Raw genomic sequence first — 27726 nt, 5'->3', positions numbered from 1 at the left:
TTTCATTACTGTAACATCTAGCAAAAAACACCACGCTTCTGAAAAGAGGTTGGGAACAGCCCTGTCGTATGTTGATGCAGCCTGCCTCAAGAAGCAAATCGAGGGGTATTTGTTGAAGAGACAGCTGTTGTCAAGGTTCTTCCACACTGGTAACAGGTTGGGGGTGCTGTCTGGATTTTCTACTTCTGGTCCCAAAAAGCCTTCAGCCCCAAGGGTTACTCTGGCAAGTGAAAAGTGGTCTTTGCAGAACCTGCCCACCTCTGCTTAGCATCGAAGGAAATATTCCAGCAAAAGCCATTGTACAGCCTTCATGCATTTGGTAGGAGTGGGGTCTGGCTCATAAGTGCATAGGCCCAAATACATTTGTTAGTCTTTAAGCAACCGCAAAATCTTTGTTTGGGCTACAGTGGACTGACAATGGCTACCCCTTGTGATTTTACAACTTGTGAAACAAATTACAGTTCCAAACAAATGGGGATAAAAATCCTTTTTGGATTTTAGAAGAGTTTTGTGAACATTCTGAAGCAGAATTCTAGAGTTTGAAGTCAATGGGGGTTTTAATATTAAAAAATTCATTACTAAAAATCACGACAGAACAGTTTTTACCTTAAAAATGACAAGAAGTTCCAGTATTATAAAAATAGAGATTACAAAATAGATTCTGGTTTGAAATGTGTGAAGTACCTTTATACTCTTCATGTAAAATTGTCTTCATTATGAGAACATACTGAGCACAATGCAGGAAATTACACCTTAGTCCTGATTCATTTCACTGAAGGTTCTTACCTTCCATTGAAACAAACAGGTCTCAGTGCTTAATTTTGGCTGAATCGTACCCGTTATTATTTTCAAACTGATGCGGATTTATAGTTCATTGAAGAAATTCCACTGTGACCCTTCGTTATGGATTAAAAACCTATACTCTTGGCTTCTTCAGGGGAGGATCTTGTAGGCTAAACTTTGGTATGTCACAAGAAGAAGCAAATGGAATCCTCTTAGCGGACACCTTCTTCCCAATAGTCTCAATCTGAAGGGAGAAAAAAACCCACAAAACAAGGTTAATGACATTTAAACACACAATTCCTCTGCCTTCTTTCTAAAGTGCAACAGTCTGTATCATGTGGTAATTCTGAATATGTAGCTTGGCCTTACATTATAAACCAGTGGTGGCGAACTTATGGCACAGGTGCCAGAGGTGGCACTCAGAATAGCTCCCTCTCCTGTGTGGCAGCACGCTGCAAAACAGAGTGCCCCCCCCCACACATCTAAGAGCTGGCCTAGGGCCGGGCTGGGGCTCCGATTATTAGCGATTAAAACCTAACTGAGACCTAGTTTTTTGGGAAGCAGTGCTTAGGTAATCCACTGTTAGAAGTGCTGTTAAAGCCCCACTAGATTTTTTCAAATGGCGCGAAGAACTAAAAAGCGGCGATCGCTTTGCCTGGAGGAGAAAGATCTGTTGCTGGCAATGGGGCTTGCCTCTGACTAACCCTCCTAGGGTTGTGATTCACCCGTTGGAAGAGTTGTACGGTTGCTTCAAAGGAAAGCCACTGACTACCACCAAGCTTACTCCTGAGTAACGTATGCCTTGGAGCCAACTGTTTTTTCTAAACTAAAACCTCAGGATTCAGGTTAAATTGCCATGTTGGCACTTTGTGATAAATAAGCAGGTTTGGGGTTGCAATTTGGGCACTCGGTCTCAAAAAGGTTCGCCATCACTGTTATAAACCATGCCAACAGGATCTCCTGCTTTGGTTATTAGCTTCTGTGTAGTGGGGGGAGGGGGAGAGAGGAAGAGGAAGGGGCAGGGCAGGAACATGCCAGCATAAGGCCTGGTGCTCAATGTGTAAGAGCTAAGGAGGCTTCAGGTCTTTTCCTCTGAGCTTAGTACTGGAAGGAATCAAAAGGACATCTAATTCCCAGTGCCTCCCCAAAATCATGGCCATTCACCTACCCATCCAAACAGATCAAACTATGTAAGTGGTAGAATGGCCCACAAATACACTTCGCAGAAAAGGGTCTGCAGAGTAAACCATTCAGCACTCCCAAGTTGCAAGCGGCAGCCAGAAAAGAAGTCATTGGCTAATATGAGATGGTATGAAATTCATACTAAATTTTACACGGTGATCAGCAACACCCTTCATGGGACCACATACAGCAATATTTCTCCAATAGCAACTCTCCGCTTTCAAAACTGCTTTTTATATTCATAAGAGTTCAAGGGGTAGTCTTAGGATTCTGGGACTCTGAACAAAAAGTCAAGGATGAGACATCAGAATCACGGGGTGGCAGGTAGAGCAGCAATGACAGTATCACCCTTTCACCACTCTACAACTGACTGCCAAATGGCAAATACAATCAGCTGTAGGGAGGTCAGGGGGGCACCCCTCACTGCCTTATAAATTAATTCTGGGACCACTGACTGAGCGATGCCCCTCTCTGTCAGCAGCAAAAAGGCTGGCAGCGGCAGTTATCAATGAGGGTAGCATGGCACTCAACCCCCCCACCTGGCACTCCCACCCCTCAGGGCTGAGCCCTGGGCAGCTCCCCTGGTTGCCTGTGGCTAAGACCATCACTGGAAAGATCAACACATGGCTTGGAAACTTACATGAACAAGTCACAAGACTGGAGCAAAACCAAGCCTATGTTCAAAACTGGCTCTGGGTTTAAGGTATTGGGTACTGACAGTATAGTGTAGTGGTTAGGTGCGGTGGACTCTAATCTGAAGAACCGGGTTTGATTCCCCTGCTCTTCCACATGAGTGTCAGACTAATCTGGTACCCCAGGTTTGTTTTCCCACTGCTCCGCATGAAGTCAGCTGAGTGACCTTGGGCCAGTCACAGTTCATTCAGAACTCTCCCAGCCCCACCTACTTCACAAAATGTCTGTTGTGGGGAGAGGAAGGGAAGGAGTTTGTAAGCTGCGCTGAGACTCCTTCCAGTTGAGAAAAGCGGGGTATAGATCCAAACTCTTCTTTTTCCTCCTCCAGAACTGCCTAATGTGTTGCAGAGAATTCACATTCTCACGGGGATCCAGCACAGCAGGCACCTTTCAAATTGTGAGCCCCCAGGAATCTGCCCAGTTGGCCAATACGCTTGGGAGTGTCCCTGATCACAGTGTACAAACCTTCCTTACCAAAGCTAACACAGTCTACAAACCTTCCTTACCAAAGCAAAGGGAAACTGCATGGCACATGTTTTAGGGAAGGATCAGTGCTCCAAGAAATATATGCCAAAAGGGAATAAGGGATATGCAGAAACTCCCTACCCTCTTTCTCTGATTGTGACTCAGCCAGTGGGCAATAGAACATTTACCTGGAAACCAATGCCTTGCAGTTCATTATGAAGTTCATCCAGGACTCTCCTGCCATCAAAGATGAAAGCCGGCTTCAACATTTTTTTGTGAATGCGTTCATAATCCAGCTCCTGCAAATAATGCCAGAGACTTGTTTTCAATGACAGGCATCCCCTTCTTCCCTGTCATTTTGGGAATTTTCCCATCCCACTTACCTTAAACATGTCCCACTCAGTACAGATGACCAGGGCATGGGCCCCGTCACAGGCCTCGTAGGGATCTTTGCTTATGGTGACTAGTTGGGACACTGCGGTGAAGAAACAAACAAAAGAGGCACCCAAGCATTAACCTCACAATAGCTTGCTGCAGGGGGAAAAAAACAATTCTTCACACACACTCACCCAATATGATATTCAGCGTGTAAGGGATATGCCCCTGTGGAATCACAGCACACATACAACTTCAATTATACTCAAATCAGTCAATGTACATTGCTTTGAAAACCAGCGTCAACAGCTCTATTCAGAGTGCCTTTCATTCAGAGTTTTATGTTGTGAAAAATAAGGTTTTGTCATGGTTGCCTCCATGCCTCATCAATGTTTGGATTTTTAGACATACCTGTAAAAGCTAAAGGTAGTCCCCTGTGCAAGCATCAGTTTATTACTGACCCATGGTCAGGGGCGTAACGAGGCAGCCCTGGGCAAACCCTGAGTTGGATGCCCACCCCCCCATGGGCGGCTACTCCACCACGACCAAATTTTTTTTTGCACCAGGACATTGGTGCATGCAGGGGGTGCCTTTTTAGACATATCAGCACAATAATTTCAGCATATTATCAGGACACTGTCCGTATGCTACTCCCCAAGTTTGGTGAGGTTTGGTTCAAGGAGTCCAAAGTTATGGACTCCCAAAGGGGGTGCCCCATCCCCCATTGTTTCCAATGGGAGCTAATAGGAGATGGGGGCTACAGATTTGAGGGTCCATAACTTTGGCCCCCCCCTGAACCAAACTGGCTACCAGAACTACAGGGGGTATCCGATTAGGGCAGTCTCCTGATGAGACCCTGAAAGTTTTGAGGACTGTGCCTTCTAGAAATGTCCCCAGCCAGCAACCCCCAAATAACGGCATTGGACACAGCAATGGAGAAAACTCAATGCAGAACAAAAATTCTTGGGCAAATTTCTGGGACATTCCTGCAGGGGGCGCATTTTTTTGATGTATTGGCACCAAAATTTCAGGGTATCATCTGGAAACTGTCCTTATGGTACACCCAAATTTTGGTGCAGTTTGGTTCAGGGGGTCCAAAGTTATGGACCCTCAAAGGGGATGCCCCATCCCCCCATTCTTTAACTAAGGAGATGGGGGCTGCCAGCTTTTGAGGGTCGCATAACTTTGGACCCCTGAACTAAACTTCTGCACCAAACTTTTGGGGGGGGGGGTTGCTGCATCCATAACAGTCTCCAGATGATACCCTGGAATTTTGGTGCCGATACATCCAAAAATGTGCCCCCTGCAGGAGGCGATCCCAAAGAAATTTGCCCAAGAATTTCTCTTGTTGCTATCATTGAAGTTTTCTCAGTTTCGCTACTTCTCAATCGGGGTTTACAGAGCTATGGAAGTGACATTTCTGAAGGCACAGTCTCAAAACTTTCAGGGTCTCATCAGAAGACTGCCCTAATGATACCCCCCCATGTTTGGTGCAGTTTGGTTCAGGGGAGACCAAAGTTATGGACCCTCAAAACTGTAGGCACCCATCTCCTATTCGCTCCCATTGGAAACAATGGCGGGATAGCACCCCGCTTTGTACGGAGTCGGCATAACTTTGGACTCCCTGAACCAAACCTCACCAAACTTGGGGGGTAGCATAAGGACAGTCTTCAGATGAGACCCTGAAATTTTGGTGCCGCTAGCCTAAAAACTGAGCCCCCTACAGGCCAAAAATGGAAAACCACTAAAATACCCAAAAACGAACACAACGATTTGATGCCCCCCACAAGGTGATAGTACCACTGGGCAGCTGCCCGCTGCTTGCCCAATGGGCGTTGCCGAAGACGTGCCCATGGTGGTGGAGACATCACATCATGAAAAGTATCACTAAGGCAGACTTTCAGGAGTTCATGGGGCCGTTTGCCATTGCCTTCCCCAGTCATCTACCCCCAGCAAACTGGGTAGTAATTTTTCTGACCTCGGATGGATGGAGGGCTGAGTCAACCTTGAGCCGGCTACCTGAAACTGACTTCCATTGGCATTCATGGGCAGACCTTGGACTGCAGTACTGCAGCTTACCACTCTGTGCCACGGGGCTCCTGGCATACCTGTAAGGTCTGTATATACTAAATGCCTTTTGCAAGATGGTTTTACTGCATTTATTTGCTTATGTTTTCAGGTGGTGGTGTGAGCCTCCTTTGAGCTATAGTGAAAAGGCAGAGTACAACTATTTTAATATAAAAACATTTCATGGTCATCAATGTAATATTTTCACCAAGATTTTCACACACAGAAATCAGAAGAGGAGTAGTTATTCAGCTCCAAAGGTCCCCGGCATAATTAACCAGGAAGATCTCCTGCAAAGACCCATTCCAATGAACCACAGTTCCACAAAGAGCATAGTAACCACTAGGCGAGCTGATCATACATGTGCAATCTCAAAGTTGAAGGTGCATCTAAAAAGCAAGACTCGCTTACCTTGATCATCCTCAGATACACCTGGGTGGGAAAGATCCAGAATTATTTGTTCTCTCAGCACTTTCGGGTCATAGATATGCAGCTTCGCACCTTCGTCCATTAAATATTTGCTGATGTAGATGCTGGAGGATTCTCTAAGGACCAAAAAAACCAACAACACCCCTTTATGGAGAAGCTTTCATTAAGTAATTATATAGCTAAATTATGAGGAGGGGGCTGTTATAAAAACCCTGAACTGCAATAGGGCTCAGGAGTGCAGGTGGACAAGAAGATTACCACCTTTGTAGGGAAGTAGATATTAATTATCAGACTGGGTGTCTGAAGTCCTTCCAATAAGCAATCTAATCTCACACTGGCAAAGCTACCCACAGCTTCTACCCTTAAAACACTTTTTTTTCCCTTTAAGCATGAGGGCTAGAAACATGTTTTTGAAAGCTGTAATCCTCAGAATGCCAACGATGCTTTGGTTTCCTGCACAGGAAATCATGTAATTTACAGCATTGTTCGAAGAATGCAGAGAACTCGTGCCCCTGGGTATTGCAATCCAACTGTGCAAAAGGAGTAGCAAAGCATACAAAATAAAATCAAATGCACTAACTGATTCAGCAGACTTCTGCCCAGACTCTCCAAGGCCCCCATTATGAAATTTTTAAAACCATGAAATTTATCCTGCAGAAACCAATCTTGCTTCATTAAAAGCTCAGTGGTTAATGCTGTTCTGTAAACTCAAACTGCAAAACAGCCAAATGCAGCTGAGTCATGGCAGCTGGCATGATGCATTAGCCGCAAGGACATAAAAAAAGAAGAAAGGCCGTTGCAGGTAACAGGTAACAGGAACAAAAGCTATCATGACAGTAAATCCTCCTGCTTCATACAAAAGGGTTGACTGAATGGCGCGAGCTAACCCATGAAGCCAGATCCCAGAAAAAGGCAGAGGGTTCTTTGTGTACTATGAACACTCAATTCTGCTCAGGTTGCACCACTGCAGCCTGGTTCTGCAGAAAAAGAGAGACAGGAACAGAGGATAATTTGATCCATAGACCATCAAGTCACAATGGAAGAGAAGATTTCACACAATCCTTTCCCTTTGGGAACCTCTCCGCACCAGCTATTAGGCCTCTTTTTAATCACAGCTCCTATCCATATGCTATACCTCTGATCCAAGGACTTCTTATAGGCAAGTGAGCTCCCAGACCACAAGAGCTCCCCCACTCATTTCAACGGAGGAAGCAATTCATTCATTCATGTGCTGTAAGCACAATTCCTTCTTTCACTGTAGCAACTGGGCTCCTTTCCAGAGATTTGTGAACACAGTACAGTGCAGAATGGCTTCTGGCTAAAGTAGCTCCTCTCTTAGCCATTCCTCTACACCAGTTACCATACAAACAGTGTGGTGGAGTGGTTGGACTCTTAGACTAGGATCTGGGAAGCCCATGTTTGAATCCCAACTCTGCCACAGAAGCTTACTGAGTCAGTTGTTCTCAGCAACCTACACTTCACAGAACTGTTGTGAGAATTCAACAGAGGAAAGAGAGTGATGTAAACCACTTTGGCTCCCTATTGGGAAGGAAGGTGAGGTATAATAAAACACTTAAGGGGGAAAGTAACATTCATGTCTAACACAGCAAGAGAATTAAGCAAGCTCATTTGGAAACTAGCTGGTCAGGGAATCTTTGAGCGGGAAGACTGAATAAAAATTGGAGGAGAGGAATCTCTCCATCAAGTACATTTTAATCCAACCCTTCTTCCATAAAGCTCCAGGCAGTGTTTTTGTAATTTATTTTGGGCATGGGATATGTGCTTCCTTTATGATAGAGAAGTAACTCACTCAGCCAGATGTGGCCTCTGTCCCATATCCCCAGAAAATGGGCAAGGTCTTTGCCCAATGGTACTGTGGCCAACCAGCTGGTTCCCACTTTGAAACAGCAGCAGCTACAGGAAACGAAAAGCTGCAGGCCATTAGCGTTGAATCGATGTAAGCCCACATGCTAGCAATAATGGCGATAATACATGTAGTGTTTGGGTTGAGTGTGTATCGCCGATTCTGAATCTGCCCCGACATCCTCTTTCAGTGACAGCAGAGTAAGTAACTCTCAATTAAGAGTATCAGCAAGAAATACTTGCAACTGCAGGAAGTTTGCTTTGCATTACCTTGTGTCTCCTGTGTCTTTTTTGAATGCGAATCCCAAAATAGCAATCTTCTTGTCAGTGACCGTGTTAAATAAGCTATCAATGATCCGGGAAGCAAATCTTCTCCTCTGATAGTCATTCATGTCAATCACCTGCAATTACAGAAGGCACAACGATGGGAACGATGTGACTTACATGGAACGCTGTAATTTTATGTAATTTATGTATTTATTGATTTTAAATGTGACTGCTATTGTTGAATTGTTTATGATGTTTGTTGTCCACCACCCAGAGCCCTTAGGGTATGGGCCGGTTTACAAATATAATAAATAAATAAATAAATAAATAAATAAATAAATAAATAAATAAATAAATAAATAAATAAATAAATAAATAAATACAGTATTCAATATTAATACATTACTTATATACCAACCTTCAATTAAAAGTCTTCAAGGCAGTTTTAACACTTATTTTGATAGTGATTAAAGGAGTTTATAAAGCCTAAATACAAACAAAGATCAGGAAAAATCTACAAAGATCGATCAAGTGTACACAGATTTACGCTTTCATAAGCTTCCTTCTGCCAAAGATACTAGCTCAGAATTAGCCAAGAATGCTATAATGGCTATAGGACAGGTTTGTGCGAGTAATGAGCCAAATGAATAAATTTGCACAATATATGGCTAGCAGTCAGAAAGGACTGAATCATTCATCAATATTTACAAATATAAGCAATGAGGCAACAGCTGTAAAAGTGTCAAGTCAAGCATTTCTTATGCAAAGACAATGAAGCTGATTACAAACACATGCATAACTTCACTAGAAAACCCACATAGTTAACCAGTGTACGGTAATTGCCTGGCTTTGACAAATCTTCAAAGGCTCGTGGTATTTTCTCTGTTCATCAATTTGTCACATTTATATACTCCTCAAAATCAGACTGGACTGCATGCATCTCTGCACATCTCTCTCTTGTCACAAAATGGACATATGATGAACAGAGGAAATACCAGAAGCCTCTGAAGATTTGTTGAAGCTAGACAATTACCGGACACTGACCAGTTATGTGGGTTTTCTACTTCGCAATAGAGATATTTATTTCAGACTAGAGAAGCTACACATGTATTTGTAAGTGACTTTATAATCTCTGCATAAGAAATGCTTGACTGATACCGTTACATTTGGGACAAAGCTTCATTATTTAGCCTCACTGCTTATCTTTGTAAACATCATTGATGGGGAACAAACTGTATTTGGAATAGATTCAGTCGCCTTTCACATTCTTTCAATACTTATAATTTGTTCGTTCTACTGACTGTTGTTGCACAACCCCTACACTTCAGTTTAATATGTGTAAGTAGTGGGCAGAACAGGTGTATGAGTTATGGAACACACAGCTCAACAGAGACCCAAATAACCAAAGATGTATTCAGGCTTGAAAGCTGCATGTTTTCCCTAAGCTAACAAGAGTTAAAAATATATTCCTTTTTAAAAGTCTAGTTTAATTTTGAGCCCCACAGCAGAGAGGGCAGCCTTCAGGATCTTTAGCCAAATCTCTCCATGCTCAGACCGTGTGTAATGCTGGAGTCCCCCTGCCTCCCAAGAAGTCAGAAGACAAGAGCCAGAGGACCCTGAGATGACTTTCTATCTAGCAACAGGTAACCACTTCCCAATGGCCCTGGAAGTCTATTAGAAAGGTTCAAGGTACAGATAACTATCCTGGTCAGGTTAGGTACTGATTATTACCTGAGATGGGTAGAATGCTCAACAAGGGCCCATCCAAGTCTGAGACTTGCTTACTTTATATACCAGATGCAGAAAAGAAATGTCCAACCAAGGCCTTAGAGTCCCAAACTCCACCATAAAGTCATGTGAGCACAAAATAATTTTTTAAAAGACAAGGCTCAGTTATCTGGGCCATTCTTGCTTAAACCTCACTGCAGAAAAGGAAGGAATTCCTAATTAAATGTGTGTTTGTTCTGGCAGAAACTTTGGGTTCAAGACAAATATGCCTTTCAGATATTTATAAAACAGATGTACAAAGAACTGCATTCGAATTTCTCTTTCTTTTCCTTAGCAACTGTACTGTCCCTGTACATCTCCATGGTTTTTCTCCCACACAAACGTTCTTCTCTAATACCCAAAGTACACTTCTACTTCCCAACTCCATAGCAACTGCTTCAGCCTTGATTTTCATGAGCACAAGAGATGTCGGAAGTAATGGGACACTATGTATGATAAGTATAGCTATGGACCGAATGAAAACGCAACGCACGTTTGCTGCAAAGTGGCTTTTTCTATTGTCTTATTGCTGAACACCCCCTTAGTCTAATGTACAAAACAGATCAAAAAGCAATATTGCTAAACATGTATCAACCTCTCATTTTACATTTGCAGATATCGCAGCGTTACCCCAGATCACTTCTCAAAGCTCAAACATCACCTGTTGTCAGTTACAGACCATACATTTGTTTATAACAATTCAACTTGATGACACATTTTCCTCTTGCAACACAGTCAATGAACTTTCAAATCGCTGTTGTCTATTTGTTGTAATTCTTCTGTATGCAACATGACTGCCAAATATATACTTAGGTTTGCTGCTTATATGTCCGTTCCTGTCTGCCTTAAAGAGGTATTGTCTTTTTCTTCAATGAACGTAATGTTACCATAGAAAAGATATCTTCCAATACCGATACATTCAAGGAGACTATCACAGCAAGGGTCAGAGTGAAAGATCACCACAACGATGACCATTTGTGGCAGTTACTATCGATCCCACCTGTTTTATAACAATCTGAATAACTTGAGTATCAGTGACTGGATTTTGCAATTAAAGCTAGCAAGTAAAAAGCTAGAATGTTGCCTCTATCTACTAATGATTGGTCTGGATTTTGAATCCTGGCATACGGACAGATCCAGATTAAACTTTCTGCTAGCAGAAAATACTTCCATTAGCGGAATAAAACTTGCCTGCCTCCCCACCTCTCACACAAGTCCACTAATCTCCCACAAAATGCTGCTTCTGGGGGATGAGACCGAATGGAATCCGGGCTAAGTCTGGAATAGGTAACTGCTTACCTCACCTGCCAATCGCAGAAAATTTAGTTTGGATCCAACGCATACTATTTTCCACGTGTGTCAGGACATAGATCCAGACAGAAGACCAGTCTTTTTCTCCTTAGGAGCCCACACCTTAAGTACCACCAAGTATGCCTCTCCTCCAGAAACCAAGACAGACAAGGCTATTTCACGAACTCAATTACCCAGCTGCTCATGTAATTCTCTGGCTCTAATTGAGAGACTTTGGTGGGTCAGAAATACACTTGGTTCTTTCCACTGGCTTCCAGAAGTGACACAACTCTGCAGAAATGGCCCAAGCTTTTCCGTTTGGGAAGCCCAATCATCAGAAGGAACCCAAAGAAAATACTTTGCAACAACACTGGATGCCAGGGCTGATTCTCGCTGGACAGTGCAGCAGATTACTTGGCCAGGTGATGGACAGCCCCTTCCAAACTTGATGGCAGCAGGCCGCATTGTCAATATGGCACCATCCTGCTGCTCCCATGGTGGTTTCCCGGTGGCATAAGAAGGCCTGACCAATAAAAAAGCTTTCCTGCTGTCAAGAAGCTGAAGGGGCTGAATGGATTTATGCTGCCCTTTTTGGTGGCATAAACCCGAGGCCCAGGCCGCCGGCATCATGTCAGCAAAGGCTGGAAAGGTATGCCAATGGCGGCAGGGACCTTGGGATGCTGGCACAGTGTCCAACGCCGGGGAGAGCCACGGTGGCCATAAACCAAAGCGAGGAATCCACACCTCTCCGCTGAAGCAAGTGGTCCCCAGAGGAGCAGCATGTTGCTAGCATGACTATGCACTGCTCCTAGAAATTAAGGATTCAGCCCTGCTTTCGGATGGGGCGGGTTAAGCCTTCTCAGATTCCGACTTCTGCACAATTTCTCTTGGCTTGGGCCTAAATGGCTCCTTGAGTTTCTGCCCCTTTCCCCTCAGAGCCCAGCACTAAAGCCCTAATTATAGCTTATTATCTTGGAAATTGATTGCTGGACTGTCTTGGCTAAATTAGCCTCCCGCTCCATACCGGCCATGCCCAGACAACAAGTTCAGTTTGCACCTGCACGCTCTCTCTGGGGTACCATTCTGACATGGTCACAGCCAGCTGAGGTCAGTCTTTATTCAAAAATATCTCGTTCATTTCAGTGATGCTTGTTTCCAAATATGATGGTTAGGACTGACTTGTAAGAGTAACCTCCACAGCTATAAAAATCAGTGAATATTTTCCCCCACAGCTAGTGAAACACAAAAGCACAATACATTTGTAAGGAGAAGTAAGGATAACGCATTTGTTAGCCTTTCCCTTTCACTCCTGATGAAAAATATTATATTCTACTAAAGAATGAAAGCAAGAAATGAGAAAAAGGAAAGAACGATAGTGCTACCCGAAGAAATGGCACATCATTCTTACTACAACAAACTTTATTAGGCATATAAAATAGGCTCTAGTACATACCAGACATTTGTAATGTACAAAGCAAGAGTAAGATCGAAACACAGAGAAACTGTATCTACCATTAGACGTTACTTACAGAGTTCTGTCACTTATAGGAGAAATTTTGATACTTTTTCCAAGAGCATGAAATCTGTATTATTTAACAGAAGCACCACAACAAAATTGTCAGAGTCTCTTACAGATTTTTCTAGGGCCAGCCAAGGAGAGAAATCCCTGATACCCACATATCTCGGACAGTCGAGTATAATGTGAGCAAGAGTCTCCACTTGATTTTTGACCATTCTAAATCTACTGAAGTCGATTGGTTTGGACATAACTCTGTTTAGGACTGCAGTGTAAATGTATTAATAGAGGGCGGATTTCTGGAAAAACGAATTCTTACCTGTTGCCAGTAACGAGCTACTTCTGGCAAATTCAGAGCTTCACAAAGATAAACCAAATTCAGAACATCTTTTTGAAAGCAGCTACCACCAAATCCTGGGGGGGAAAGAAATAAAAATGGTTACTCTACATGTAAACCACACAGGAATAGTTTCTTTCTATTTTGTTGCTTCTACACATCTTTATTTAGAAATACAGTTATCCCTTCCACACTGTAACTTTCTCCATCATGGTTTTGATATACCACAGGTTGGCATAAGAAATTAAATGGCAATTTAGGGGGAGTTTCGCGAAAGCTGCAGAAAAAGTTTAGAAACTCAGACATGCATAAAATATATCTGTAGTATTGCATATCAATTCATTTTATCTTTTAATACCATAATTATACACATTTTCTTCATTTAAAAAAGTTAAAATAAATGAAAAGGAAAAAATTCAAACTTATTCTTTGGTACAAAAGGAATGCCAATCACAATTCTTGTGTTACTTGGAGGTTGCCCATCCAAACACAAACCAGGGACAATACTGCTTCACATCTGAGAAGATCTGACTATGGCTTAAAGAGTGTACAACTTCAAGGCAGCTCCCCACTGCAACCAAAAATAGACTGATTGTATGATTTACCAACACTGGCTTTCAGAAACTTATTTCCAATTCTTTGGTCCATTCCAATGGCTCTTGCTACCTCTTCAACATCAGCGCCTGTTGCTTCACAGAGAGCGCTTATGGAATTGATGCTGCTAATTCTCTGGGCAAGGAAAGCATTAGCTGCCTGAACAGGACGAATACAAAAAACAGAACAAAGATGTTACCTTCTGCCAGAATCAACAGTGGACTAGATAAAGCGAGTACATACTGGTCTATACTGGAGCTAGTTAAAAAAAACTACAGACTGGACCACTGAAGACAAAGCGCTTATTTTAGTAACATACTAATGATACTAAGGTTCATTACACTGGCATTCAGTTGTTTCAAAAAAGAACAATGACTCTTTCTCTCATGTCCCCATAAATGACAGTTTCCTAGTACAGGAGGAAAATACATCAAAGGTCATCCATAGCTCATGATCCCAATTCCCAAGTATAGAAATTGGCACTGGACACCTAAGTTAGAATGCTGAGAATCTCCATTTTAATTTTAAAAAAATGAAATTAAAAGCAAGTTTCTAGCCTTCAAGATTGTGGAGATAAACTTGATATAACATATACTGTGGCTGGTGAAAACTCAAAACAAGAAACACAGATGTGCAGATTTTCAGGAGCCAAAAGCAGGACTTCAGCACACTACATCGCTCTCTGCCTCTCTGTATGATTAGCAGCACAATCAACTGCATAATGTAAGTAAACAAAGAATACAATTCCATAATTTACATAGTTCACACAGGTAGAAGGACGTGTTTTCTTGACACAGAATTTTATACCATAAGGACCAGACATTTTTCTTCAAAATTCTCACAGCCACATCAACATTCTATGGCACATATTCCAGACCACTGTACGTCTTTAACAGGAGAAAACTTAAAACAGATGTGAAACAACTGAACTAGTTAATTAAACTAGTTTTCTAAAAACATGCATTTTCTTCTCCCAGGACAAACCAAGTTTGCAGCAAATTATTTCTGATGCATACAAAGGGCTTAATTTGCAGTATCTACTGGAAAGTATACAACAGTAAGATTATATGATCAAAACATTCCTAGTCCATGGGGCGCTCTGATATCCATAATCTTTCTGACTTAACTACTATGAAGCCTTGGAAGGACTGGACAGCTTTAGACCAGGAAGATGAATGTTAAAAGTGTACTTGGAAGTCTGAACTGGAATTCCAAGCCACATCCATTCCATGTAAGTGTTGCCTAAACACTGACAAATCAGAGGAGCCACCTGAAGATCTTTTGGTGGAACAATCTAAATGACGGCACCCGCTTCTTAGGATTAGAAGAAGAGAAGAAGAGTTTGGATTTATATCCCCCCTTTCTCTCCTGCAGGAGACTCAAAGGGGCTGACCAAATCACTTCTTGCCCTTTTCCCCTCAAGGCCAACAAACACCCACCAAGTGGAGGTAGGTGGAACTCGAAGGGAGAGCTCTGAGAAGCTGTGCTGCTTGGACTAGGCCCAAGGTCAACCAGCCTGGCGTGTGTGGGAGTGCACAGGCTAATCTGAATTCCCCAGATAAGCCTCCACAGCTCAGGCGGCAGAGCTGGGAATCAAACCCGGTTCCTCCAGATTAGATACATGAGCTCTTAACCTCCTACGCCACTGCTGCTCCTACAAATTACATGATAATTTGCAACTTCAAGAGAATGAAGATTGACTACTACCCAGCTGATATTTTATTTTTATTTTAGCATGCTAAAGAAAGCCATTTTAAACAGCACGAACCAGTTTGGAAAGTTCAGATGACCAGGTATTGGTTGTAAGGATTTTGTCTTTGGGTACCCACTGCTCATAGATTGCACACAGAGCACGAACTGCTCTCTGGCCCTCTGGAGTTTCATCTCCCCCAATCAGCACTCGGTCTGGATTCTTCAGGTCCTTCACTGCTGTGCCTTCAGCTAGGAATTCTGGGTTAGACAGCACCTGCACACAAAGACCACAGATCAAACTGAACAGCGCACAAGAAATCAAAGTCCGTTCTACCCAAAACAGATACATAAGTTACTTTACCTGCAAATTCAAGTTTGGTTTGGTGTTGGCATCGAATATACGCCGGATACTCTCTGCAGCCCGGACAGGGACAGTGCTTTTCTCAGTCACAATTTTATAACCATTTGAATTTTGCACAATCCGTCTGGCACAGGCCTCAATGTATTTCAGATCTGCCGCCCGGCCTTTTCCCATGCCATAGGTCTTTGTTGGGGTGTTCACCTAATGACCGATAAAGTCAAAGGGCCATCATTAGGAGGGGGAAACCTACAGAAGTCTGCTTCTTTAGCTGTCATGGCAAAATGTAAAATTAAACTTTAAGTTACCATTTCAGAAAAAGTCAATTTCCTATGAAGGTCTAAAGACTAACAGCTCAATTCAAAGGGGAGGGGGCCAAATCTGCCAATAAGAGCAGTGCCGGGTCGCACTAGATTTGCCCTCCCCAGCACACTTGCCCTAGTAGAGGGACGGATCTGCTGGCAGATGGCCACCACCCTCCCCAGCAGTGAAATATGGTGCTGAACATTGCAACAAAAGCTGCATTCCCTATGGCTACCCCTTTGCTGCACCAGCATATAACCCAGGGGCGGTCAGAGGGGCTGAGGGAGGAACCATAATTGGCACTAGTGCGTCTCTCCACCCAGCGGGCATTACTCCCCTGTTGAGATGCGGCTGCCGGGCTTTTTTTGAGCTTGCACTACTGTTTTGGTAGTGTAAGTTCATTAACCCTAGTGGGGGCCTCCAGCAGCAGAGAGGCTCTTTTGCGTTTCTTCCCCCCACACACACACACACCACTGGACAGCCCCTTGGAAATGGCAGGGTGACGTGGACACAGCCGGCCCTTTGTATGGGGATACCCATCTGTTGCGGGGATGTCATGCTTGCAGTTCAAGTTCTGAGCTATGGCTTGAGGGATGGCAGACAGGGATCCAGCTTGTGCATCCCCTAGGGCAGTGGTGGCAGAAGCTAGGGCATAATCCAGGAAGGTGTTCATGGAATTTGCAGATCCGAAGGTGAACATCTGGAGTGCCATAGGTTCGCCACCACGGCCCTAGGTTGCTTGGGCTAAAGAAGCAAGCTAACTATCAGACCAGGAGACATGCCTCTACTGCTCCAGTTTTGTGTCACCTTCATCCCTTGCTTCATTGTCAGGACTTTGTCTTGGTGAAACTTAGGTCCTGAACTGTGATTCTGCACTCATGCAGCTTGTGTGATTCCTCTTTCTGAATTATTGCCAAGACATCACACCCCTGTCTGTAGGATTGTCAACCCCTTCCAAAACAGTCACAGTTTCTGTGTGCGAGTTGATTCATTGAAATGTGAGTTTAAAATAGCCTGTTGATCAATACTGAATTAAGGAAACTTTTTGGGGGGAAACAAAAAACCAAAAATTATATTTGAAAAAACAAAACAAAAAATCCCATTCAGGTTCAACAGTGGCTGAAGTGAGCCTAGATGCATTCTTGGCTCCCACTCATGCAAATGGAAAGATCCAACTGAAGAAAACCTGTCTGAGGAATTCCTTCAACACAGAGAGATTCCTGTTATGCTGCTAGTGCAAATACTGAATGGCAGGATAGATGAACAGAAAACAGACCCACAAATAGCTTCTTGTAACTTTCAAGAAAGATCACTAGATTCATGTAGGATTTTTGTGAAAAGAACTACACTGCTACAGCTTTGTGAAGCACAATCTTTCATCTCAAAGGAAAGCTTCTGCACTATATATTTTCGGCTCCCTGAAGTCTTTATCTTGGAGGAAACAGACTAGCAACAGTTGTAATGATCTCTGCCCTTCAATCTGTCGTTAGGAATGGGAGAGTATTTTGACAACCGAATCCTCTATCTTTTTCTGCTATTCTAATCCTACCACACACACAGGCAGACACCACCACCCCTTCAAACAGTGCTAAAACAGATCTGATCCACTCTCCACTTTCAAAACACTGGTGCAGAAAGAAAAAAAGCAAGCTGTAAAATAAACTTGGAGCACTGACATTTGTGAATAGCACAAGTGGGTTGAGATTGCTGAGGTTGGAACACTATGCATACTTACCAGAAAAAAATCCTACTGAACTTAGTAGGCCTTAATTCTGAATGAATATGCATAGAATCATGCTGCAATAGACACGGGAGCAGGGAATGACCCTTTCCATATAACTCTTCACACGTTTACTGTAGGAAAATCTTGATATTTATATCCTCAAATGTCAGCACCGTACACGTTTTTTGTCATATAAATGACTTTAAAAGCAAAGCATGAACTGGCTCTAAATACACGTGGACCACATACTAAAAGCCACAGCGTCTTTCTTGAAATCTTTCTCCCTTTAACCACCCTCACCTCCTATGACTTGAATTCATTGAATTGGAGCTCCTGGCTAGTGTGGATTGGGACAGCCCCCATCCCCGCATCCTCTATTCTTCTACATATGATCAGTACAGTCAAAACTATTCCAGGACAAAAGCCGCTACTTACAGAAATAAACACAAGATCAGCTTCTCTGATGGCATCATCAATATTGGTGGAAAAAAAGAGGTTTTTCCCTCTACAGGATTCGACCACTTCTTTTAAACCTGGCTGGGTATTATCAAGAAAATGTTTTGAGAGTTAAAAAGCTTTATATAGACATATTTAAGCAAAACATATAAACAAGGAGATTCTTCCACGCATACAGGATTGTGACAATTGAACTCAATCACTTGGCCCAGACCCAACATCAAACCATGGTTTGGTATCATGCAAATCTGCCTAGGGAATCCTCAAGCTTACAAAATCTCTCCTTCCCCAAACTTTCCTCCTATGCTACTGTCCAGCTACTTTCTCTTCAGTGTATACCAGTGGTCGAACGATATTCAGGGTCGCCGAGAATTAGAGCAGGCCCTTCTGAAGCAGGGCTTCCTAAAGACTCTCTGCATCAGTGTTCTCCATCTGTAAAATGGATAAATGTTAGGGTTGGGGGTCACCACAACATGAGGAACTGTATTAAAGGGTCACAGCATTAGGAAGGTTGAGAACCACTCTGGGCCAGAGGTGTAGCTGGGCTAGAGAGCGCCTGGTGCGCACGCTGTGTTTTCCGCATCCCCCTCCACGGTGCCATGCCCCCACTCCCCTCATCCACCCACACACATTTACCTGTTCCTTCAGGCTGAAAACGGCCTGATGGGAACTATACTTCCCATGAGATCTTGGTGATCACAAGGTCTCCTGGGAAGTTTAGTTCCCACCAGGCCGTTTTCAGCCTGAAGGAACAGGCCACTTCTCCAGCCTGTACTGTTTCAATAAGGTAAGGGTGGGGGCGGGGGGGGGGCACTGTGGAGGAGCAGGGGAGTGGGGTGCCGTGGGGGTGATTTTTCTGCCCCCCAGGCATGCCCCGGTGCAATGCGCACACCCCAGTCCCCTGGTACCTCCGCCTCTGATCCTAGTTACATTTGAATCAACAAAGTATGGGACAGAGAGAGAATTAATCAATTTGTGGCTGTTTACATACAAATCACTGCTCCTGTTTCAAAGAAATGCCCGAGCCCACACCTGGGACTCAGGTGCAACATGATGACTGACTACAGAAGCAAGTTGAGACTGGCTTACAGGTCTCAACTACAAAACAATTGGTCACATGGCTGTATAAATTAAGTAATAAGATGACCAGAAAATCAGGGATTTAGACATGATGTGAAAGATTATTAGAAATGTTCACTTAAAAAAACAAAACAAATAGGTACTTAAGAAAATGGTCAAAGTGGAGGAGATATTTAATACTTTTCCTCTCATACATTTCCCAAATTGAAACCCTTCCCACCTGAAGATGCATAAGAAAAAAGGACATACAGCTGCATGTGTCACACTTTACCTTCTAGAGGAACTCTGGGAGGAGCATTTAAAATGGAGAAAAAAGAACCACAGAAAAATTAGCTTACCTTCTGCCCGGCTGCTTCCTTCTCGAATCTCACTCACTTATACGATTTACCGCAGTAATGTGTGAATGTCTTTAACACTACATATGTGTTTGCAATAGCTTTGACCCCCCTAGCCATCTTGAAACTCCTTGGAGGAAGAGCAGCATCCAAATGCAAGTCACAGCATCATTTATGAGTGATGCACTTTTCGCAGCAATGTACAACAATCAACTGTACCAGAGAAAAGCTGCACTGTTAGAGGCAAGGAGAGTAAAGGTGGAGAAATAGATTTTTAAATATAGATTACCTCATAAATTGGAAGTGTGTTAGAATTCCAGGCATTGATTCTGGCTTCATTGACATCAACAACCGTGACCTGAACTTTGGGGCACATATGTGCGATGACACTGCATGTTGGCCCGCCAACGTACCCAGCCCCGATGCAGCAGATCTTCTTAATTTCAAACATGATTGCTCTGGTGAGAACAAACAAAATGGAACAGGATCAATTTACAGGATCTAAAATTGTAAAACCAGTCGGATTCTTAAATGACCAACCAAACAGGAACATTTCCTGATAGTTAAATGCTCACACTCAAATATTCACACTCTTTTCATCATAAATAAATGCTCGGTGTCTTTAGGGAGACGCTTTAAAGCATTTGTTATGAGGGCCAGACATGACATAAATGTGACTTGGTCAGACCGGGCCTGAGGGGGGTGGCTGCCTCAGCTGGCCCCAGAATGGCACTGGGAGATACCCAACAACAATATGCAGAACCTCATATCTGCACAAGAGTCCTCATGTGATCTGTCCATGTCAATGTTCCTTTGCTCAGATTGGGCGATTCAGGCCTATGCAAATATGACACAGAACAAACAGATGTAAGGAATACTGAAACGGGAAAGCCCAGCTGGTTTGATCTTCCTCCATTTCTCCTGCACAGAAAGAATGCTAAGATCTATATACAAGGCATCATAGTTGAGCAAAACAATTCCAGAATACCGTAATATATCATTGGGGGCAGCGGGAGGTATAGAGCTCATATAAAAATGCAGCATATGGTACTGGCAAGCAAGCCCTAGACTTTCCATTTTAAGAGTCTTCCTGATATGAATATAGGGATTCCCAGTTAGCCCAAAGTGAAGAGTTTGTATTCACAATGACTCAAAGATGTGTAAGTAAGCCATAAAATGGTTTAGGATTACAGAGTGATCCTTCTAAGAGGGTCATTGTTTGACTTTGCTGTTGAAAGTGCTGAATGAGCAGACCCACTGAGGAAATATGTCAGTGGCGTAGGAGGTTATTAAAGCTCGATGTATCTGAAGCTCTGGAGGAACTTAGGGTTTGGATTCAGCTTGCCTCCTAGAGCTGTGGAGCTTATCTGGGGAATTCAGGATTATTCAGCCTGTACATTTCCACCATGCGCCAGGGCTGGGTGACCTTGGGCTAGTCACAGCTTCTCGGAGCTCTCTCAGCCCCACCTACCTCACAGGGTGTTTGTTGTGAGGGGGGAAGGGCAAGGAGATTGTAAGCCTCTTTGAGTCTCCTGCAGGAGAGAAAGGGGGGATATAAATCCAAACTCCTCCTCCTTCTCCTCCTCTTCTTCTTCAACTCCACGTGGTCTTTACATGGGTATCAGAAGGAGGAATTACCCACCCACCCTCTCCTTCTGAAGAACTACTGGACTAGCAAACGAAGAATACCTGCCGTTCCCCAGACTGGTTTGGATGGAGGGGGAAGAAAGGTCAGCTGTGCAAGACCTCTCCCCAAGTGCTGGAGGATTTCAGGGATGGCCTCGTACATACTCCAGTATGTTGCTCTAGGCCTAATCTGGACATTCTCATAGCAACTATCCAAACAGTTCAAATGACAAACATGTTTTGGTTTCCTTTCATTCACAGTGTAACGCTAAACAGAGTTACATTCTTCCAAGTCCAGTGAAGTCAACGAGCTTAGAAAAGCGCAATTCTGCTTAGGACCACGCTGCAAGGAACTTGTTTTGTGGCTGACTTGACCAGATTAATCATCCCAGTTGCTAAATGTTTTCTTTTAAAATCACAGTGCTGCTGGGCAGAACTTTTAAATTAGGTTGGATTCATGTTCTATGGGGATATGGTTAAAGCTGCAGGGTCCCCCCCAGTCACCAGTGGGTGATTGGGGGTAGAGTTGCCAGGTCCAGACTGGGGAACTTCTAGAGCTGGGGTCTGCAACCTGCAGATGCTTCCTCCAGAATCTATTCATAGGACTGAGACAGCCAGTGAAGCGTAGTGGCTACAGAAGCAGTGGTGCAGCTACAGGAGAGCAGGAGTGCATTCTGATCTGGAGGAGGAACCGGGTTTGATTCCCAGCTCTGCTGCATGAGTTGTGGAGGCTTATCTGGGGAATTCAGATTAGCCTGTACACTCCCACACACGCCAGCTGGGTGACCTTGGGCTAGTCACAGCTTTTCGGAGCTCTCTCAGTCCCACCCACCTCACAGGGTGTTTGCTGTGAGGGAGGAAGGAAAAGGAGATTGTAAGCCCCTTTGAGTTTCCTACAGGAGAGAAAGGGGGGATATAAATCCAAACTCTTCTTCTTCTACAAATCCCATCAGCCCCTGCCAGCATGGCCACTTGGCCTGTTCTAGAGATTCTGGGACTGAGCATGGAGAGAACAGGAACCTCGGTGGGGTACAGTGTCATAGCATCCACGCCGCAAAGCTTCCATTTTCTCTAGGACAGGGGTCTGCAACCTTTGGCTCTCCAGATGTTCATGGACTACAATTCCCATCAGCCCCTGCCAGCATGGTCAATTGGAGGGGGAAGCTCTAGGAGAAGCGACCTCTGTAGTCTGGAGATGAGCTGTAATTCTGGGGAATCTCCAGGCCCCACTTCCAGGCCAGCATCCCCAGATATGGTTAGGGATTCCCCCCACTGAGAGCTGCACTAATCACACTTATTTTAGCCACCACTTCTATGTCCCATTGCAACATATTGGCCAAGGCTAGAGTATCTTTTCATCATGTATAAATTTTATTGCAGTGTCATCATGATTCCATTTCCCTCTTCAATTCACATTGCAAAATATATTAAAATTACACTGCAAGTCTTCTACGTGTCTTGCACGTAGATACATCTTCTGGTAATGATTAAACAGGCAGGTTAACTCGTTTTCAATTGTGCTAGCCACAGTGGCAGGAAAAGGTCCCTCCGTTAATGTGTTACATTTAATCACTTATTAACCACACAAACTGTCTTGTTAAAATCCTCCTGGTTCAGCATTTTATTTTCCACAGCATCCAGCCACTCATGCTCCAGGTGTGATGGAGACAGTTGCTTCCTGTCCCAGCATCTAGTAACTGGAGAAAGGCCTCCGTACGTGAATTTTTCCATACCCAGTAATTATCAATGCATGCCAAAGAACACTTTCCTGAAAGTCAGGCTGATGAGTAGGTTTCTAAGTGAATTTATTCACGATTATATCATATGACTAGTAGACATTAGCATAAGCATAAAGAAACCTTTATTAGGCATTAAAAATTACAATTAAAAGAAGACCGTTATTTCAAAATATTCAAAACATGTAATAGAAGCTTGATTACACCTTCCAATATTTCTATCTCAGAATTATTCAATAGCTTAATCATTTTTGTTTTATCTGGAAGAGACATACATTCTGTAGGGAATAGTGCAACCGAATCAGATCCAAGACTGTTATGTTTAGGACAGTGGAGAAAGAGTATGAACAAGGGAGTCAACAATGTGAAAACAAAACAGACAGTAAGACTAGTAGACTTTGATAGGCCTAACTTGCACTAATCCTATCTAATCCTTTTACAAATAATTTATGTTACTGGCTATCACTATTTCTTCTGGCATAAACTGTTTACACCAGTGTTTCCCAACCTTTTTGACATCGTGGTACCCTTGACCTCGCTCTTCATATCTCAGGGTACCCCTGAGGTTCATTTGAATTTTGGGGGCATTTTTTAGGTTTTTTTCCGTTTTTGGCCTGTAGGTGGGGGGAGTGGCAAGCAGGGGGAGGGGAGGGAAAGCAGCATTGACAACCGCGTTGTTTGTTTGCCTAAATTCGACATGGATTGGGGGGATTTAAATGAAAAAGAGCTCTCGATTTAAATCCACCACTCCCAATCCACCGCGAACTACGACCAGAATAGAAACAATGTCACTGTTTTTCGAAAATCTGTTGTTTAAAAAAGGAGCCCATGAAGCTTCCAACCCCCCCCCTTCAAAATCCATTTGCTTCCGGTGGGGGGGGGGGCAGGTGGTAGCATTGTCATGGTACCCCATAGGACTGATGCTCTATGTTCGACACCCCAGAATTTTCCGGGGACCCTAGGGTTAGAGAATCTTCTGGTTTACACACTAATTAACATATTCCCATTTGTCTACCCTGTGCCTACTAATAGTGTTTTTGCAATGCCTCTCTCACCAAAATATGAGATTGAGTCATTGAGGGAGCCTCTCCCTATCCCTTGCTGTGGGGGCTTCCGAAGTCAGGTACCCACCATCACCTATCAATATAATTTCCTCAGCAAGGGAAAATCTTCCTAATTCTAATCAAGCAACCTGATGCACTTGATTATTTTTTACTGACCTTGCCTGAATGTCTCCTGTCAACCTGCTTCAGGCACAGGTGAAGCCTCCACTTTGCCAGGCCTTCTGCCCACCCTGCCTGGATGCAATCACCTTTTCCTACCTGTCTGGGGAGCTTTCCCTTTCCCAATCAGCATCAAGAAATCCACAGATTTTCTTCCAGGACTTTGTGCTGGCTTCTGTAACTATCATGGTTCTACCAGCCAAATTTGTGCAGTCTCATTCTTTCCACTTGGACAAAAGTTGCCCACTCTGCTTTTCTTTGAGATTCTCTGGGCCATTTCCTCACCATATGGCAGCATCCCTGTGTGGCTTCATCTCATGATTTCCTGGGGACCTCTGAAAGCTCTACCTAAAAGGCCCATACACTGAATCTCTGGATCATCTAACACCGTGTTCCCCAACCTGTGGGTTGGGATCCAAAAACGGCTCATGACACCTCTGCAAATGCATCACGGGCAATCTTCTCCAATGGCTCTTTCCATCGCTCTCTTTTCTAACTCTGACAACATTATCTTCTTTTTTCCCCCATTGAAAATACATGTTGATTAAGCAAAACAGGTCCTGATGATCACGAAAGTGAGGGAGAATTTTATGCAGGATTAGATCAAGCAAGGAAGAGACAGCAGAGTCAAAGGGTGGAATGTGAACTCCACATAAAAAGCTGTCTATGTCCTAATGCCTGTGCCGCGAACAAAGAACCAACAACACGAGGTAGCCTGGTACTGCCCCTTTATTGATACCCAATGTTTATTGATTTCTCAAAAAACTCTAGTTAACTGCTGCTATGCGAAAATACCGTACCGCTTCATAGATAAATTACCAAAGGATCATAGATTTCCCTAGGTTGTAAAAAATCTTCCGTTCATTGTGCGTTGATGGATCATGAATGAACAAGTAGATTTGGACTTTGCCTGGCACTATGTAATGACCCTGGTATTCTGGGGAGGCCTTTCATCCAAATACTCTCCATGGCTGAACCTGATTCTGAACTACTGAGAACTTGCTAGCTCAAGTTTGAAGCTTGGCCCTGGGCTATCTAGGGCCTGAGCTGTTCCACACTGCTTTGGCACTTCGACAGCCTATACATTATCCAAATAGAGAAGAGTTCGAATTTATACCCTCCTTTTCTCTCCTGTAAGGAGTCTCAAGGCAGATCACAAACACCTTTTTTCTTCCCCTTCCCACAACAGACACCTTCTGAGGTGGGTGATGCTGAGAGAGTTCTGAGAGGACTGTGACTGGCAAAGGTCACCCAGCAGGCTTCATGTGTAGGAGCTGGGAAAGAATTCCAGTTCACTGGATAAGAATTTGCCACTCATGTGAAGGAGTGGGGAATCAAACCCAGATTCTCCAGATTAGAGTCCACCACTCTTAACCACCCATTTTGCCGTGATCCCTGGATCACACATTCCAGCCTCTCCTAAAACCAGCAAACGCATCGGTTTTGGAGTTGCATTCTAGTCTGTACAGGCTACCTGGATAGGTGGAACGATGGAAAGAGGCTTCCCTCTGACATTGAGCTTAATTCCCCCATATTGGTTGCGGTTCCAGGTAAGAGTTCAGAACAAGTGAGAAACTCCCCATCTACCTAAGGATAGACTACCCTACCTCTAAGGAGTTCAAGGCAGCTGATATGGTTTTCATCTCCTGCGTCCAATCCTCATAGCCACCCTGCAAGGTAAGTTGCGCTGGGAGACAGTGGCTGGCCTGAGATCACCCATTTGGCGCTCCAACCACTACACAACACTGGATCTGTGGAAGTCAGTGTTCAAGACTAATCTTGTCATTAGATTTACTGAGAGACTTTTCAAGCCTTGAGTCCCCATTTGGGATAGGGTAGCGCAGCGAAAGTAACAGCAAAGTTATTTCTATCACAGTTCACCCTATCGATAATACTACCTGAACTGCGAGCGTTAAGGGACAGCCAATGTGGTGTTAGAGGGCAGAGTTCGATTTCTTACCTAGCCACTGTTCACTGGGTGGTGCCCCGGACAGGCCAATCTACTTCTTGAGGTAGTTAAGATAAAACAACATAAGAACATAAGAACTAGCCTGCTGGATCAGACCAGAGTCCATCTAGTCCAGCTCTCTGCTACTCGCAGTGGCCCACCAGGTGCCTTTGGGAGCTCACATGCAGGAGGTGAAAGCAATGGCTGCTTCCTTGGCTATTTATCCCTGAAGCAGCCTGAGGAGTCCTGCCTAAGAGCATTTGCAATCTCAGATCAAAAAGGAGGATCCGGGAATTGCAGTATGGCCTTCCATGAATCGAAAACTTCTCCTCCATAAATCTGTCCAAGCCCTTTTTAAAGCTATCCAGGTTAGTGGCCATCACCACCTCCTGTGGCAGCATATTCCAAACACCAATCACATGTTGCGTGAAGAAGTGTTTCCTTTTATTAGTCCTAATTCTTCCCCCCAGCATTTTCAATGAATGCCCCCTGGTTCTAGTATTGAAGAAACAAATCCCCCTCACGAGCTCTTATGGAAGGTGTGGAATTCAAATAATTCAGCAAGTAACATTGCGCCCGGTGATATGTCACTGAAAAGTAAATTAGCACCACCTTTAATTTACTTCAGAGTACTCTGAATTTAGTTCTTTTGTTTAAAAAAAATCCCACACTTCATCCAAAGAGCCCAGTGTCCTTTCCCCATTTCATCCTCTAGAAAGACGTTTCAGAAATTCCGAAATATGAACACTGTAGTCGTTCTGGGAAGATTGGTGCAGATCTCAATTCGGAGGAAGCAACATTGCTCCCAAATAGTTTTAACCAAGAGGATATCCTTCATTTTTTATCTCTCTGTCCGACCACTCCATACCAATCCTCAATACCGTTCAGAATCGCAGTCTAAAAAAATCCGGATCTAATTTTTGTAATTTTCACACTTCTTTTTATCGAAAGGCAACACCCCCCCCCCTTTTTTTTAACAGGAAGCAGCATTGCAAAACAGGAGCCATTCAAACGCTCGGACAAAGACATCTCTTTCCAGAGGTCTGCAAAGAGAGAGGATCTCCTTATGCTTTTCATTAAACGCAGCGGTTAGCAAGGGATGGGGGAAAAAACCCTCAACAGCCTTAGCCAGCACGATCTCTGCAAAAATCCTCGCAAATCAAGCGATCCTTACACGCATCCATACAAACCGTTCCCGTCCAGGTCCTCGCGGAATGAACGGATCCCTTTCTAGGAGACCTTTGTCCCTTAAGAAAAAAAAAGGAGGGGACCAACACCAGGGGAGCGCAGAGGAGAGGGACCACTTGAGAGGCAAGCGAAGGAAAGGCACCGTCATCATTTGAGAAAGGAAATCGAAATTAAACCCCCCCCCCCCCCCGCCCTCATAGCGGATACCTACATAGAGGATGTATAGAGGATCCGCGCTCGGCCGAAGGATTCCAATGGGTCGGGACCAGATGGCGCAAGAGCTGGGGAGGCTGAGCAGATTGCGCCCGCGCAGAGGACGCCCAGACCAGGGGGACCCGAGCCAGGCCAGCGGGCGGTGGCGCCGCCTCTATTTAAAGAGCGGCTTCCCCATTCACCAGAGGAGGAAGGAGAGAGGTCGTCGGTTTCAGTG

General features: G+C 44.0%; 1 protein-coding gene across 1 annotated transcript; it reads right to left on the bottom strand.

Moving 5' to 3' along the window:
• Positions 1-538: 538 nt before the first annotated feature.
• Positions 539-27726, bottom strand: UGDH (UDP-glucose 6-dehydrogenase). The gene is made up of 12 exons (XM_048509925.1): positions 27508-27726; positions 19865-20033; positions 18140-18241; positions 15682-15882; positions 15397-15594; positions 13640-13787; positions 13017-13111; positions 8128-8258; positions 5977-6110; positions 3507-3598; positions 3312-3422; positions 539-1027 (listed from the first exon to the last, which is right to left on the bottom strand). The coding sequence occupies exons 2-12, from the start codon at positions 20024-20026 to the stop codon at positions 917-919; spliced, it is 1485 nt and encodes a 494-aa protein (XP_048365882.1). The 5' UTR covers positions 20027-20033; positions 27508-27726; the 3' UTR covers positions 539-916.

Source organism: Sphaerodactylus townsendi, linkage group LG10 (assembly GCF_021028975.2).
Source record: "Sphaerodactylus townsendi isolate TG3544 linkage group LG10, MPM_Stown_v2.3, whole genome shotgun sequence".
Lineage (NCBI taxonomy): Eukaryota > Metazoa > Chordata > Lepidosauria > Squamata > Sphaerodactylidae > Sphaerodactylus > Sphaerodactylus townsendi.
Note: the sequence above shows the minus strand (reverse complement) of the source record. Positions and strands in the feature narration are given on the sequence as shown.